Source organism: Neospora caninum, chromosome XII (genome assembly GCF_000208865.1).
Source record: "Neospora caninum Liverpool complete genome, chromosome XII".
Classification (NCBI taxonomy): domain Eukaryota; phylum Apicomplexa; class Conoidasida; order Eucoccidiorida; family Sarcocystidae; genus Neospora; species Neospora caninum.
Window position 1 is genome coordinate 6,278,484 of NC_018398.1, and position 12,662 is coordinate 6,291,145.

General features: G+C 53.6%; 2 protein-coding genes and 1 non-coding gene across 3 annotated transcripts; 2 read left to right on the forward strand and 1 right to left on the reverse strand.

The window, feature by feature from the left end:
- Positions 1-830: 830 nt before the first annotated feature.
- On the reverse strand, positions 831-5,943 carry NCLIV_068450 (YLR246Wp-like protein, related; the record flags this gene model as incomplete). The annotated part of the gene is made up of 11 exons (XM_003886397.1): positions 831-987; positions 1,509-1,557; positions 2,002-2,144; positions 2,468-2,538; positions 2,936-3,044; positions 3,636-3,723; positions 4,093-4,308; positions 4,407-4,453; positions 4,914-5,024; positions 5,341-5,464; positions 5,778-5,943. The coding sequence occupies 11 exons, from the start codon at positions 5,941-5,943 to the stop codon at positions 831-833; spliced, it is 1,281 nt and encodes a 426-aa protein (XP_003886446.1).
- A 1,043-nt stretch (positions 5,944-6,986) lies between these two features.
- On the forward strand, positions 6,987-11,915 carry NCLIV_068460 (uncharacterized protein; the record flags this gene model as incomplete). The annotated part of the gene is made up of 3 exons (XM_003886398.1): positions 6,987-8,091; positions 8,497-8,556; positions 10,099-11,915. The coding sequence occupies 3 exons, from the start codon at positions 6,987-6,989 to the stop codon at positions 11,913-11,915; spliced, it is 2,982 nt and encodes a 993-aa protein (XP_003886447.1).
- NCLIV_t140017 lies at positions 8,580-8,652 on the forward strand. Its single transcript has one exon. It is a non-coding gene; the product is annotated as a tRNA-Ala (tRNA).
- Positions 11,916-12,662: the final 747 nt, after the last annotated feature.

Sequence of the window (12,662 nt, forward strand, 5' to 3'; positions counted from 1 at the left end):
AGGGACCGGAAAGATGTACAAAGTCCCGTTTTTCGTTGCCCCCTTCTCTTCCTGCCGCGCCCTTCCCGTTTTCCAAACCACGCGCGAACCGGCCAGAGGTCGACAAAAACGCAAAACGGCATGCACCGCTCCACGCAGACCAGTGTGCCGATGCTTCATTCAGACAAAAAACGAGAAAACTGTACAAGACAAGAGGCGTCTCGTCCCCTGCGAAGTTCCTGTAAGGGCCACAGGACGACGGCCTGTTTTATCTACATATGAATGCACGTAAAAACTTAGTTCCTGTAAGGGCCACAGGACGACGGCCTGTTTTATCTACATATGAATGCACGTAAAAACTTTGTACGTGTACACGCAGGCAAGAAACGCTGAAAGACAACCAGCAAGAAAAAAGCGAGGCACATAGAGAGTGGTCAGCCAGAGAGACTGGGTGAGTGGAGAGAATGCTTTCCAGAAATCTGTACAGACCGGTCGGAAGAGCGGTACAAGTAGCAGGATTTAGATAGCTAAATGAATGAGGCCAAAGCATACAGAGAGAACTGCGCATTCGCACGCTCTGGCGGGTCCACCGCCACCTGAAAAGACGTTTCCCCTGACGCCCGCCAGAGAGCCTCCCCAGAGTGTTAGCATTCACCAGCGAAAACGAAGGAAAATGCGTCGTCCTCTGACTGTTCCCTCTCCCTGTTTGTGTCGTATCTCGCTTCAACAGTCGAACAGGATGGCGGCCGCCTCATCTCGCAGGCCATGTCGCCTTCTACTCACGAGAGAGCTCTGACGCGGCTTAAAAGAAACCGTGACGCCCTGCGTCGCCCTCGAAGCTTGCAGACACTTCAGAACGACCGATGAGATAAGTCGTGGTGCTTGTCGAGATGAGACCCGCGACGCCTCGACGAGGCCAGCAAGAAGACGCCCGGGCATTTGCAGTACTCGACCAAGACACCAAGCCTCTCTGGGAACGTTTTCGCCCGCCCAGCCTGTGCCACGTAGCTGCGAGCAAAAACCGAGAGAGGAGGGCAAGTGCGCAAGCAGTGAAAAAACGCGAGCAGGAAAGACGTGCCGGCGTCCTAAAGGTTCTCCAATTCACAGTAATCCGTAAACAGATATACCCAACCACAGCACACCAAGACACAGACCAAACAGTGGAACACACGGACCCTGTCCTGTATAAGCTTACAGACGCCTGCATATGAACTGATTACTGTGTTCAATCCTGGCACCGACTAGAGTCAGTACATCTATAAACAACTGTGTATCTATGTATATGCAGAATGTGTATCTTCGGTTTATATCAGATGTCCCGAGGAGCTCAAAAGAAGCCCGGATGAAGCGAACGCCCCTAGGTGGAGAAAGTCAACCGCAACCGGGAGGATTTGGGAAATCTGCGGGGGTGTAGAACCGTTCCGCTACCGCAGCGGAATCGCTCTACAAATTGCAGAGAGAGAAAGTCCATGAATGTAGTCGAGAAAAAGGACAAGCGCGGTTCTTTGAGACGTCGTTTCGTGACCTACCTAGGCCCGACTCGGTGGCACATGAATTGACGGACGTTATAGAGACAGCCTGCGAGAGGAAATGGAGAAGTAAGTCGAACGCCAGGATCTGGAAATATCAGCGAATGTCTCCACATTTCCGGGAGCCTCAGGGACAACAACTCGAGACAGGAATGCGTCGAGGCCATCGGACATTCTGTCTGACTCTCGCAGATGCATTTCGTGCTTTCTTCTCTCGGTCTTCGTGTCCCTCGATTGCTCGAGAATTCGGCGTCGGCGGTCGCCGAGTCTACTCTGTTTCTTCCTCGCCTTTCATTTCTGCTCGCGTCCCCTCCAGGCACGATATTCTTCGTCTCCAACCTGTCGCACTTTCTTTCGATTTCCGCTGTTTTCCTTACCACTCTCGGTTGCCCCGTCCGCCCTACCCTTCTGCGTCGTTTCTCTTCTGCTCGTTCTTCCCTTTCCCCGTCACGTTTCCCGCGGTTTCTATCTTCCGTTTTGCGGGCGGGCTCACCGTGAGAATACGGATTTTTCTTGGTGAAGAGTTGTAAGGCCTCTTCGTTTGTTGTGCGGTTGTTTGCAATCAAATAGATGTCGAAGAACAAGAGATGGAAGACCGGGATGGAGCAGCACACGCCGTAAAGAAAGAGAACCGCGCTGCAGAAAAAGGAGACGGACGGTTGCATCGCGGTTCGCAGCTTCCGGAGAGCGAAACAGGAACGAAAACGAGCGAGAGAAGAAAAAGCGCAGGGAACCAGGACGACTCTCGCGTTGCAGAGAGAAGCGGAAACGAAACGCGGGTCGCAAGCGCGGATGCGCGACGAACAACGACGACAAAGGAGGAGCAAAGACATGGATTCGCACACCGACAGGGCGCAGCGGAATCGAGAGAGGCTCCAGTCGATGCGAAGCGAAGAGGGGTCACCAGAATAGCGTAGCAAAACCAAACACGGAAAAAAACGGAACAACCATTCGCTTACAGATGAGGGCATCCCTTCACGGTCTTCCAAACCGACGCGAGGCTCGCAGGACCTCGACTGTGAATTTGCGTCTGCAAAAAATGCATCGCGCCGAGCACAAAAAAAGGTAAAAAGGGGATAAGTCTCTGCGCTAGAAAACCCTCAATGCACCCCTCAAGCATCTCATGGCCCGTCACCAAGCTTGCGACCGCACGACAGATCAGGCCGCATCATCACAGCGGCAAAAACACAGGAGAAGCCTGTTCGCGTTTCATATCGTTCACTTTTACATATCTGCTCTGGCGTTGCCTTTCCGTCCTAATCAATCGTACACAGCATTTTCACGCCTTTGTCGACGCATCTAAATATGCATGTGGAGTCGTCTCTGCTGCCCATTAGGTACACCTCTTTCGGGTTCGACATATTTTAGAGGTTTCCTGGAGGCGCGGATGCACGCCGTGGTGTATCACGTGTGATGCTTCACCGCACATGGAAGGCGACGCCAACGCCGACGACGGCCGAGAGACAGTAGAGGGCGCAGAAGACGAGGAAGAAGAAAAAAATGCGATAGTTCCGTTCGCCGACGCAGTTCGACACCCTGCAGAAAAACCCCGAGACGCAGATACGAACCGAAAGTGACCAAGTGCGAGAACCACGAGGCCTCAGGTTACTCGCGAAGACCGACGCGTTGTCGCTGCTGCTGGTCCATAGCTTCGGTCTCTCCACGGCCGTCTCGCGAAGGTAATGCCCGTGTTGCATGTCCCTCGAAAACGTGGCGCGATGTGAGCGAGACGCCTGACGATGCTCCCTGAGGACTCGCCTCTCACAGCGGGTCTCATCTCGTTAGGCGCTGCGTGCGAACGCAGCTGCCTCAGACCGACAAGGGAGAGCAAAGCCACATCAGCGAGAGAACGCAGAAAGAGAGGCTACGCGTGGACGAGCGCGAGGCGAGAACCTTCCTCCGCAAAAGTCTCGCGCCGCGCGCCCCGCCGCCATACACCCAACCACCTCCACGGTCCGGAGCAGCCAGGAGTGTGGCAGTCGAAAAGAGAGGGAAAATGCGTTTTCTCTCACTTCCGTCCTGTCCGCTTGCTGCGTGCGTCTAGAAGTCACCCAAGCCGGCACAAGACACCAGCGCAGGAGGAAGAGCGAGGGCGACTGTTTTCCACAGAAGACTTCGCAAGCGTACCAAGGACAATGGTGGTCAAACCGCCGAACGCAGTTGTTGCAGACGGAGCAGTGCTTCGAGCGAGGAGGTCTGTACAAATAGCACGTTGCTGGAAAGGAAAAGACAAGAAAAAACGCACAGAGACGTTGTTCAAGATCTCTAGAGCAACAGGTCGCTAGGCGCGCTGCTTCGCTCTCTGTGGGGTGGCCTTGTCTTTTCGGGCGCCTGCGCTGCTAAAAAAGGTGTTTGGGATTCCCGTTGCTCCTCTACTAACGCAGAGACTCTTTTACGGCGCCCCGGGACAGCGGCTACTGCGACGCTGCTGTGCCTACACGATCGAAACCACGACTCAGGCAGGGGCCGGGACGTTTGACTCCAGCAAACGCGAGGCGAGCCTTGAAAGTCGCTCGCCGTCTACCTAGAGAAAAGGGCGGGTTCTGAAGGGCCAGAAATCACGCGTCTTTTCATTTAGCCTTACTGCACCACTTCTGGGGGACACTGACGCCGTTGATCGTGATATACTTTACTCCTGCAGGAAAACGGAGACGCCCGTAGAGACCATTTGCATGTCCGTGGCATTCGGGAAGTCCATGTGGGTCCAGTTTCCACAGGCACTTTTGTGCATGCATGAAGGGGCGAATGCTGGGATTCACGCACATCTGTCTCCCGGCTCCCAGACCCGCACTGGGCGATGCTGAAAAACAAAGCCCCGCGGCAAAAACGGTTTTCTTCGATGTGTCTGGTGGGGATTTGGCGGCGGGATGTCTGACAGAAAACAGAGAAAAGACCTACGGTCCGTTCCGCGAGGAAGATCCGTTGGACAAGGTTCTCGGGGAATGCTGGGAGCAAAGGGACAAGCAGGAAAATGAGAAACGACACCACCAGAAAGACAAATAGATATCAATTTAGCGCCTCCTGGATGTCAATACGCGTAGGGTTTGAGGTAGTCAGAGGTCGACGCGCGGCTGCATGCCTCGGTGTTTCCCCACCGATCAACAGGAAATAATTTGATTTACTATGGAAAGGTTTGTGGATATGATTTTGAAGATGCTGTAATTGTTAGGAGAAGAGTTTTGTATCAATAAGTTTAGTTCTCGAGGAGAGAAAGAACGTCAGGCAACTGCGGAATCGGTGTGGGTGAGCTGTGGAAGTGTGCTTGCTTCCCTGCTCAGACACACACACACGTAGAGGCCTTAAGTTAGAGATCGTCTTATAGCATTCAAACGCTATTTGACCGTTTTTAAAGGCAAGTTCCATCTACACTAGCGGACGACTTCCTCAAGGCTTTGACAGACGCACATTCCAGGGTCGCTGAAAGCGACTGGGATCAAAGTGCCGAGTGTCGCGGTTAGCAGCAAACCGACTGTCCAACCCGTCGCAGCTTGTCTGTCCTCAGGAAGGCGGGGAAGTCTGAAAAGGAAAGAAAGCGAAAGACGAGCTCCGTTTGGCGCGATGGGCGCTCGACGAAAGGTGGAACTGTGATGCCGGGAACGAAGATGCATCCCGCCTTGTCACACTTTATCCAGGCGACGTTGGGAGCGTAAGGGCTGGTTCGGACTTGCTGCTGGACTGCCATTCCTTCCGCGCGCGGCAGTAGAGGTGATGCTCAGCGAGGGACTGCCGCAGAATAAAAGAGGAAACTGGCCATAGGGCTGGGCCAGAAAAGGGGCTAGAAACCAAGGGGCGTCGACGGATTCGGCTGCGTCACGGGCAGTGTTGTCCTTACACAAAGGGATAGAAGAGAAACGCAGGTAAGATCAACAGGAGGAGCGTAACCATAAGAAGACCAGGCTCTTCTTCGTCTTCCTCCTCCTCGTCCAGGTCGTCAGGTTCGCCGTGGTGCTCCTTTGCTGGGTGGAAAGGGAAGAAGCAAGGGAATGTGTCCAAAGCGGAAGTGGAACGTCGACCGCGGCAAAGACACCCCGACGGGACGAGAACTCAGCAACGACCGGAAAACCTACCCAGAGAAACGGGCCGTCTCTCATCGCCGAGCGGATAACGCACACGCCATGGGCTTTGTAAAGGTCTCTAGGCGACGAACACTCATACAAAAAGCCAGAAGGCTGCTGGAGACTTTAGGTGTCTCGACACGCCTGTTCCCCGATTCCTGTGCCCGCAAGACTGCACGCGGTTGCTCTGTCGCGTTTTTTTCGTGGAACTTACTCGGGGGCGGGCTGCGAGGCGCTGCATGCAAAGACTCTGGACGGAAAAGCAGGCCTCGCTCAAGGTCCTCTTCGTCGTCTGTCGCGCACACTAGATCTGTTTCGCTTCCCTCTATGTCCTCAGTGAATGCGCCGTCGCCTTCCACTGCTCCGGCGAGGCCGTACATTCTACCCCACGCTCAGCACGCGAAACCGAGACACCGGTTGCCTTTTCATCCGGTGCTACAAAGGGGGAGAAGAACGAAAACGCGGTGTAGAGGCATCCTCCTCGCGGGGCCCATTCTACAGAAGCAAAAGGGCGAATCAACGGTGCACGCCACGCCGGCGGCATCCTCAGAACTTTTGTAGTTCTGTTGCATGGGCATCAGCCTTTGCCTATTCTAGCGCGTGGCCACAGTTGCGGGTTCTACGGGGACCCGGCGGCCGAACGTTCACCACGGCAATTGAGACGCACACATCGTTCATGCGACACTAGCACTCTCTGGGAAGCCTATTGAGACGCATTGCTGAACCCTCATTGAGACGCGTCCAGAACAAACCCGTTTCCGGGGCCCAGCGACGACATTCGGGGCACCGTTAACGTCGCCCAGCGCCTCGTGTGAGACTGCCACGTGTTCCTGCTGTTCCTGCACGCCCTGTGGTCTATTCCTCATTGTCTCGGTTCCCGGTAGAACTAGGTTCGAGTCCCAGTTTTTTGAGAGTTACTAGAGAGTTGCCTGAGTTACCTTGTCGTTCTGCATCTTCCTGTCTGTTGCCCGTATTCAAGAAGCCACGAAAATGGGGGGTTCCTATCTGGGCTGGTTGTTTGCTGGTGTTGGGTGTGAGTTTGATCCTCCCTTTAGGAGACTGTGCCGACGAGCCAGCGACACTTCGCGGAGTGAGCGCGGAGACAGAAAAACATATTTCTGCCGGTAAAGCACGCCTGCAGGACCTCCGCGATGCGGAACGTCGCTGTCATGATGCCTGGCAAGCAATTGTTGTGATCGATGGAGGCAGTAGTGCGACGCGGACGAATGTATTTCTGGCGAAGACCCGGTCATGCCCACGTGGAGGCCGACACATTGACCCCGACAGTATTCGACTCCTCGGCGCGGGTAAGCGCTTCGCAGGACTTCGTGGAGTTTTAGAAAGCTGGCTAGACGCGTACGCTGGAGAGGACTGGGAGTCGAGGTCTGTTGATTCCAAGCGTCTCTTCCAGCACGTTCCTGAGATGGAAGACAGTGCAAGGGGCCTCATGCAGCTCTTGGAGGACGACGCAGTTCGCATCTTGGACGAGAAACTCACTGAGGAACAAAAGGTTCAGGTTCAAGCGATGGGCGTTCCAGTCCTGCTGTGCAGCACGGCAGGAGTTCGTGATTTCCACGACTGGTACCGCGAAGCCCTCTTTGTCATTCTTCGCTTTCTCATCAATCACCCGAAGCCTGGCCACGGGTACAAATTCTTCACCAACCCCGAATGGACCCGACCGATCACGGGCGCTGAGGAAGGTCTGTACGCATTTCTCGCGCTCAACCATCTTTCGGGGCGGTTAGGCGAAGACCCAGCTAGGTGTTACGTTGATGAATACGGGATGAAGCAGTGCCGCAATGACCTTGTTGGCGTGGTTGAAGTGGGCGGTGCTTCTACCCAAATCGTTTTTCCACTACAGGACGGCACTGCCCTGCCCTCGTCCATCCGTGCCGTTAACCTGCAGCACGAACGCTTTCTCCCATCGCGTTTTCCGAGTGCCGACGTCATATCGGTTTCTTTTATGCAGCTGGGTGTGGCCAGTTCCTCCGGACTGTTTTTCAAGGAGCTGTGCAGTAACGCCGAATTTCGGCATCAGGGGATTTGCTATAATCCCTGTATTTTCAGAGGCTTCCGACAGGCCTGTTCCGCGGGCGATGTCGAGATCCTTCCAGACGGAACCATAGTTGTGGATGAAGATGTGCGAAAGAACAAGCTGAAGCCGGTGGCGACATATTGCTCAGCGAACAATCCGGAAATTAGTTTCAAGGCAATGAATGAAATTCAATGTCGCGTAAACAAGATTGATCCGACGAAATCACTCGCGGAGCGGCTGAGGATCGACGACTGCTTCCAGATTGTAGGAACTGGTGATTTCGACACATGCCAAGCCCAGGTAGAAGAACTTCTCGTCAGTCCCAGGTTTCCACTTCCAGCGAACATTGAGGCAGCGTCGTCAGGCTTCGAATCTGTTGGTCAGGTTTTCAAGTTCGCGTCTACGGCGTCGCCGATGGTCATTACAGGAGGAGCGATGTATGCGAGCATCAGCACAATGCAAGGTCTCGGACTTCTTCCGAAAGACTTCCAGGGTGATCTAGAACAACTGATAGCTGCATCACGTACATACTGTTCGTCTCCAGTAGTTAACAATGGAGATGGCCTTGTCATTCAGTTGCCAAACGCGGAACAAAAGCTGACTAGTATGAACTACGACTTGTGCAAGACGATCGCGCTGACTGTTTCGCTGCTTCAGCACATGGAGGCAGGCGAGCATAAACCGTCATCCATTTCCTGGCAAAAAACCGTTGTGGGACCAGATGGAAAACCACGTGCTGATCTTGGGTGGCACGTTGGGGCAATTCTTCATCGTGTCCTCTTCACGGAAGAATGGGGACGTACAGCTTATGAGACGGGATTTACCTACAACATGTGATGTTCGGGTTGACGTCGAGTCTGCTCTGTCTGCTCTGGTTTGTGGTGAGAATTTGCTCTAGACGATGTGCCGGGAATCAGTCGGTTGTTGGAGGGTCTGTTCCCTGAGACGGCCTCAGCAGGTAACCGGCAGCAAGGGTGCACAGGGCGTCTAGCTCAAATGGTAGAGCGCTCGCTTAGCATGCGAGAGGTAATGGGATCGATACCCATGTCGTCCACTTCTAGTCAACGTCGACGGCACGCCAATCTTTTCACTTTAAACCATTTTCCTGTCTCATAAATTTTGCAACCAGCGATAGATTAAAGAATCTACACGCGAGTGTAACGAAAAAACTGGAGCCTATTTCCCAGCGGAGAAGCGCAATCTTTTGCCGTGCCACACACAGTCAGCAAGGTGAGGGACTGTGCCCGTGCAGCCCATCCTACTCTATACCAGAAACAGGTACTGCGAGCGACACTGTGCGAAATTGTGTTTGTGTTTTGGGGGAAAAAACTTAAGACTAGCTAACGCTTCACGTCGCAGCACCGCCTCTGTAGATCATCCGCAAACAGATCCTCTACACATGGCTTCCCCGACCCAGCCTCGACAATCTACAAGCAACCGCACTGTGCGGCAGCCGTGACGTGCTCACTGAGGCACTTCACAAACTCCGGACGATAGACGCAACCCCCTCTTATACTAAAGGATCATGGTCATCTTATTACCTTTCTTCAATGACGACTTCCCTCCATTCCCCGACCCACCGCACTCCGATATCCTCGGTTGTGGAACACCGCGATGTTTGTGACTGAGACCCCTAATTCGCTGACGCCTAGCTCCTCCTCCATTGTCTATGGCAGTACAACAGTTTCCTCCTAATCGGTTAAGTCTATTCTATCCCACGTTTGTGTTCTTTAGTTTGAAATGACGCCGGTTTCGGTTCTGCAAGTTTGTAGTGTCGTCGTTGCAGCACGAGGCATGTGATCTACTCGGCTGTAGTGCCCCGCCATGCGAACCGCTCGTTCACACTTGGTAGCATACTATCAACGGCAGAACACGAGAGGAAAACCAATTATTTCCCCATTCACCATCATTCGCCATCACAGCGCTCCGTGTCGTAGCGTGGAGACGATGGCGGCACAAGGCATCCTCAGAACTTTTGTCGTTCTGTTGCATGGGCGTCAACCTCTGCCTATTCTAGCGCGGGACCACTGTTGCGGGTTCTACGGGGACCCGGCGGCCGAACGTTCACCACGGCAATTGAGACGCACGCATCGTTTATGCGACACCAGCACTCTCTGCCGATTGAGACGCATTACTGAACTCCCAATGAGACGCATTGCTGAACCCTCATTGAGACGCGTCCAGAACGAACCCGATCCCGTTTCCGGGGCCCAGCGGCGACATTCGGGGCACCGTTAACGTCGCCCAGCCCCTCGTGTGAGACTGCCACGTGTTCCTGCTGTTCCTGCACGCCCTGTGGTCTATTCCTCATTGTCTCGGTTCCCGGTAGAACTAGGTTCGAGTCCCAGTTTTTTGAGAGTTACTAGAGAGTTGCCTGAGTTACCTTGTCGTTCTGCATCTTCCTGTCTGTTGCCCGTATTCAAGAAGCCACGAAAATGGGGGGTTCTTATCTGGGCTGGTTGTTTGCTGGTGTTGGGTGTGAGTTTGATCCTCCCTTTAGGAGGCTGTGCCGACGAGCCAGCGACACTTCGCGGAGTGAGCGCCGAGACAGAAAAACATATTTCTGCCGGTAAAGCACGCCTGCAGGACCTCCGCGATGCGGAACGTCGCTGTCATGATGCCTGGCAAGCAATTGTTGTGATCGATGGAGGCAGTAGTGCGACGCGGACGAATGTATTTCTGGCGAAGACCCGGTCATGCCCACGTGGAGGCCGACACATTGACCCCGACAGTATTCGACTCCTCGGCGCGGGTAAGCGCTTCGCAGGACTTCGTGGAGTTTTAGAAAGCTGGCTAGACGCGTACGCTGGAGAGGACTGGGAGTCGAGGTCTGTTGATTCCAAGCGTCTCTTCCAGCACGTTCCTGAGATGGAAGACAGTGCAAGGGGCCTCATGCAGCTCTTGGAGGACGACGCAGTTCGCATCTTGGACGAGAAACTCACTGAGGAACAAAAGGTTCAGGTTCAAGCGATGGGCGTTCCAGTCCTGCTGTGCAGCACGGCAGGAGTTCGTGATTTCCACGACTGGTACCGCGAAGCCCTCTTTGTCATTCTTCGCTTTCTCATCAATCACCCGAAGCCTGGCCACGGGTACAAATTCTTCACCAACCCCGAATGGACCCGACCGATCACGGGCGCTGAGGAAGGTCTGTACGCATTTCTCGCGCTCAACCATCTTTCGGGGCGGTTAGGCGAAGACCCAGCTAGGTGTTACGTTGATGAATACGGGATGAAGCAGTGCCGCAATGACCTTGTTGGCGTGGTTGAAGTGGGCGGTGCTTCTACCCAAATCGTTTTTCCACTACAGGACGGCACTGCCCTGCCCTCGTCCATCCGTGCCGTTAACCTGCAGCACGAACGCTTTCTCCCATCGCGTTTTCCGTGTGCCGACGTCATATCGGTTTCTTTTATGCAGCTGGGTGTGGCCAGTTCCTCCGGACTGTTTTTCAAGGAGCTGTGCAGTAACGCCGAATTTCGGCATCAGGGGATTTGCTATAATCCCTGTATTTTCAGAGGCTTCCGACAGGCCTGTTCCGCGGGCGATGTCGAGATCCTTCCAGACGGAACCATAGTTGTGGATGAAGATGTGCGAAAGAACAAGCTGAAGCCGGTGGCGACATCTTGCTCAGCGAACAATCCGGAAATTAGTTTCAAGGCAATGAATGAAATGCAATGTCGCGAAAACAAGATTGATCCGACGAAATCACTCGCGGAGCGGCTGAGGATCGACGACTGCTTCCAGATTGTAGGAACTGGTGATTTCGACACATGCCAAGCCCAGGTAGAAGAACTTCTCGTCAGTCCCAGGTTTCCACTTCCAGCGAACATTGAGGCAGCGTCGTCAGGCTTCGAATCTGTTGGTCAGGTTTTCAAGTTCGCGTCTACGGCGTCGCCGATGGTCATTACAGGAGGAGCGATGTATGCGAGCATCAGCACAATGCAAGGTCTCGGACTTCTTCCGAAAGACTTCCCGGGTGATCTAGAACAACTGATAGCTGCATCACGTACATACTGTTCGTCTCCAGTAGTTAACAGTGGAGATGGCCTTGTCATTCAGTTGCCAAACGCGGAACAAAAGCTGACTAGTATGAACTACGACTTGTGCAAGACGATCGCGCTGACTGTTTCGCTGATTCAGCACATGGAGGCAGGCGAGCATAAACCGTCATCCATTTCCTGGCAAAAAAGCGTTGTGGGACCAGATGGAAAACCACGTGCTGATCTTGGGTGGCATGTTGGGGCAATTCTTCATCGTGTCCTCTTCACGGAAGAATGGGGACGTACAGCTTATGAGACGGGATTTACCTACAACATGTGATGTTCGGGTTGACGTCGAGTCTGCTCTGTCTGCTCTGGTTTGTGGTGAGAATTTGCTCTAGACGATGTGCCGGGAATCAGTCGGGTGTTGGAGGGTCTGTTCCCTGAGACGGCCTCACACCCATGAGCTGCTGCATGTTTTATTTCTCGAGTTGTTACTCGACGCGTTGTACTCGCGCGGAATTATTCAGGCCGTGGCCTGTTCGGAAACACTTCGCGTATCCGCGTTTAATGCTATATTAGCGACACTATAGCATTCATGCATGCGTTTTTTTTACGTTATCTTATTACATGTCTCTGGAGACATGAGTGGTGGTAATTCGCATCCCGTTTCTCGGATATCTAGACAGACACTATTGTCACATACAGGGGCTGCTCTTTAATGACAATGTGGCTTAGATTTGTTGACAGCTTAGCGTACGCTGGTTGGCTGCTACTTGTTCAAACTGAGCTGAGAAAAACATTGGTAAGACATCTCTACGAACAGGCGTATCAAACGTATTTTGGTTCGTGACAGCCGAGCATGAGAGATAGCCACCTCGTCGTGTCACTTGCTGTTTGTCTGAGGGCAACACGGGTCCTTCCACCATAAAACAGCCTCGGGGCTGGAACTGTATCTTCAGTCCAGCCATGGACTAGAAACACGAAGTGCGACCGTGTTGGGGCGTTTCGGTTCTGAACCGCTTGAATATCTCGGGCACTGCCATTCAGCGCATTTAGGTCAAAAAAGGAGGCGTTACATGTTCGT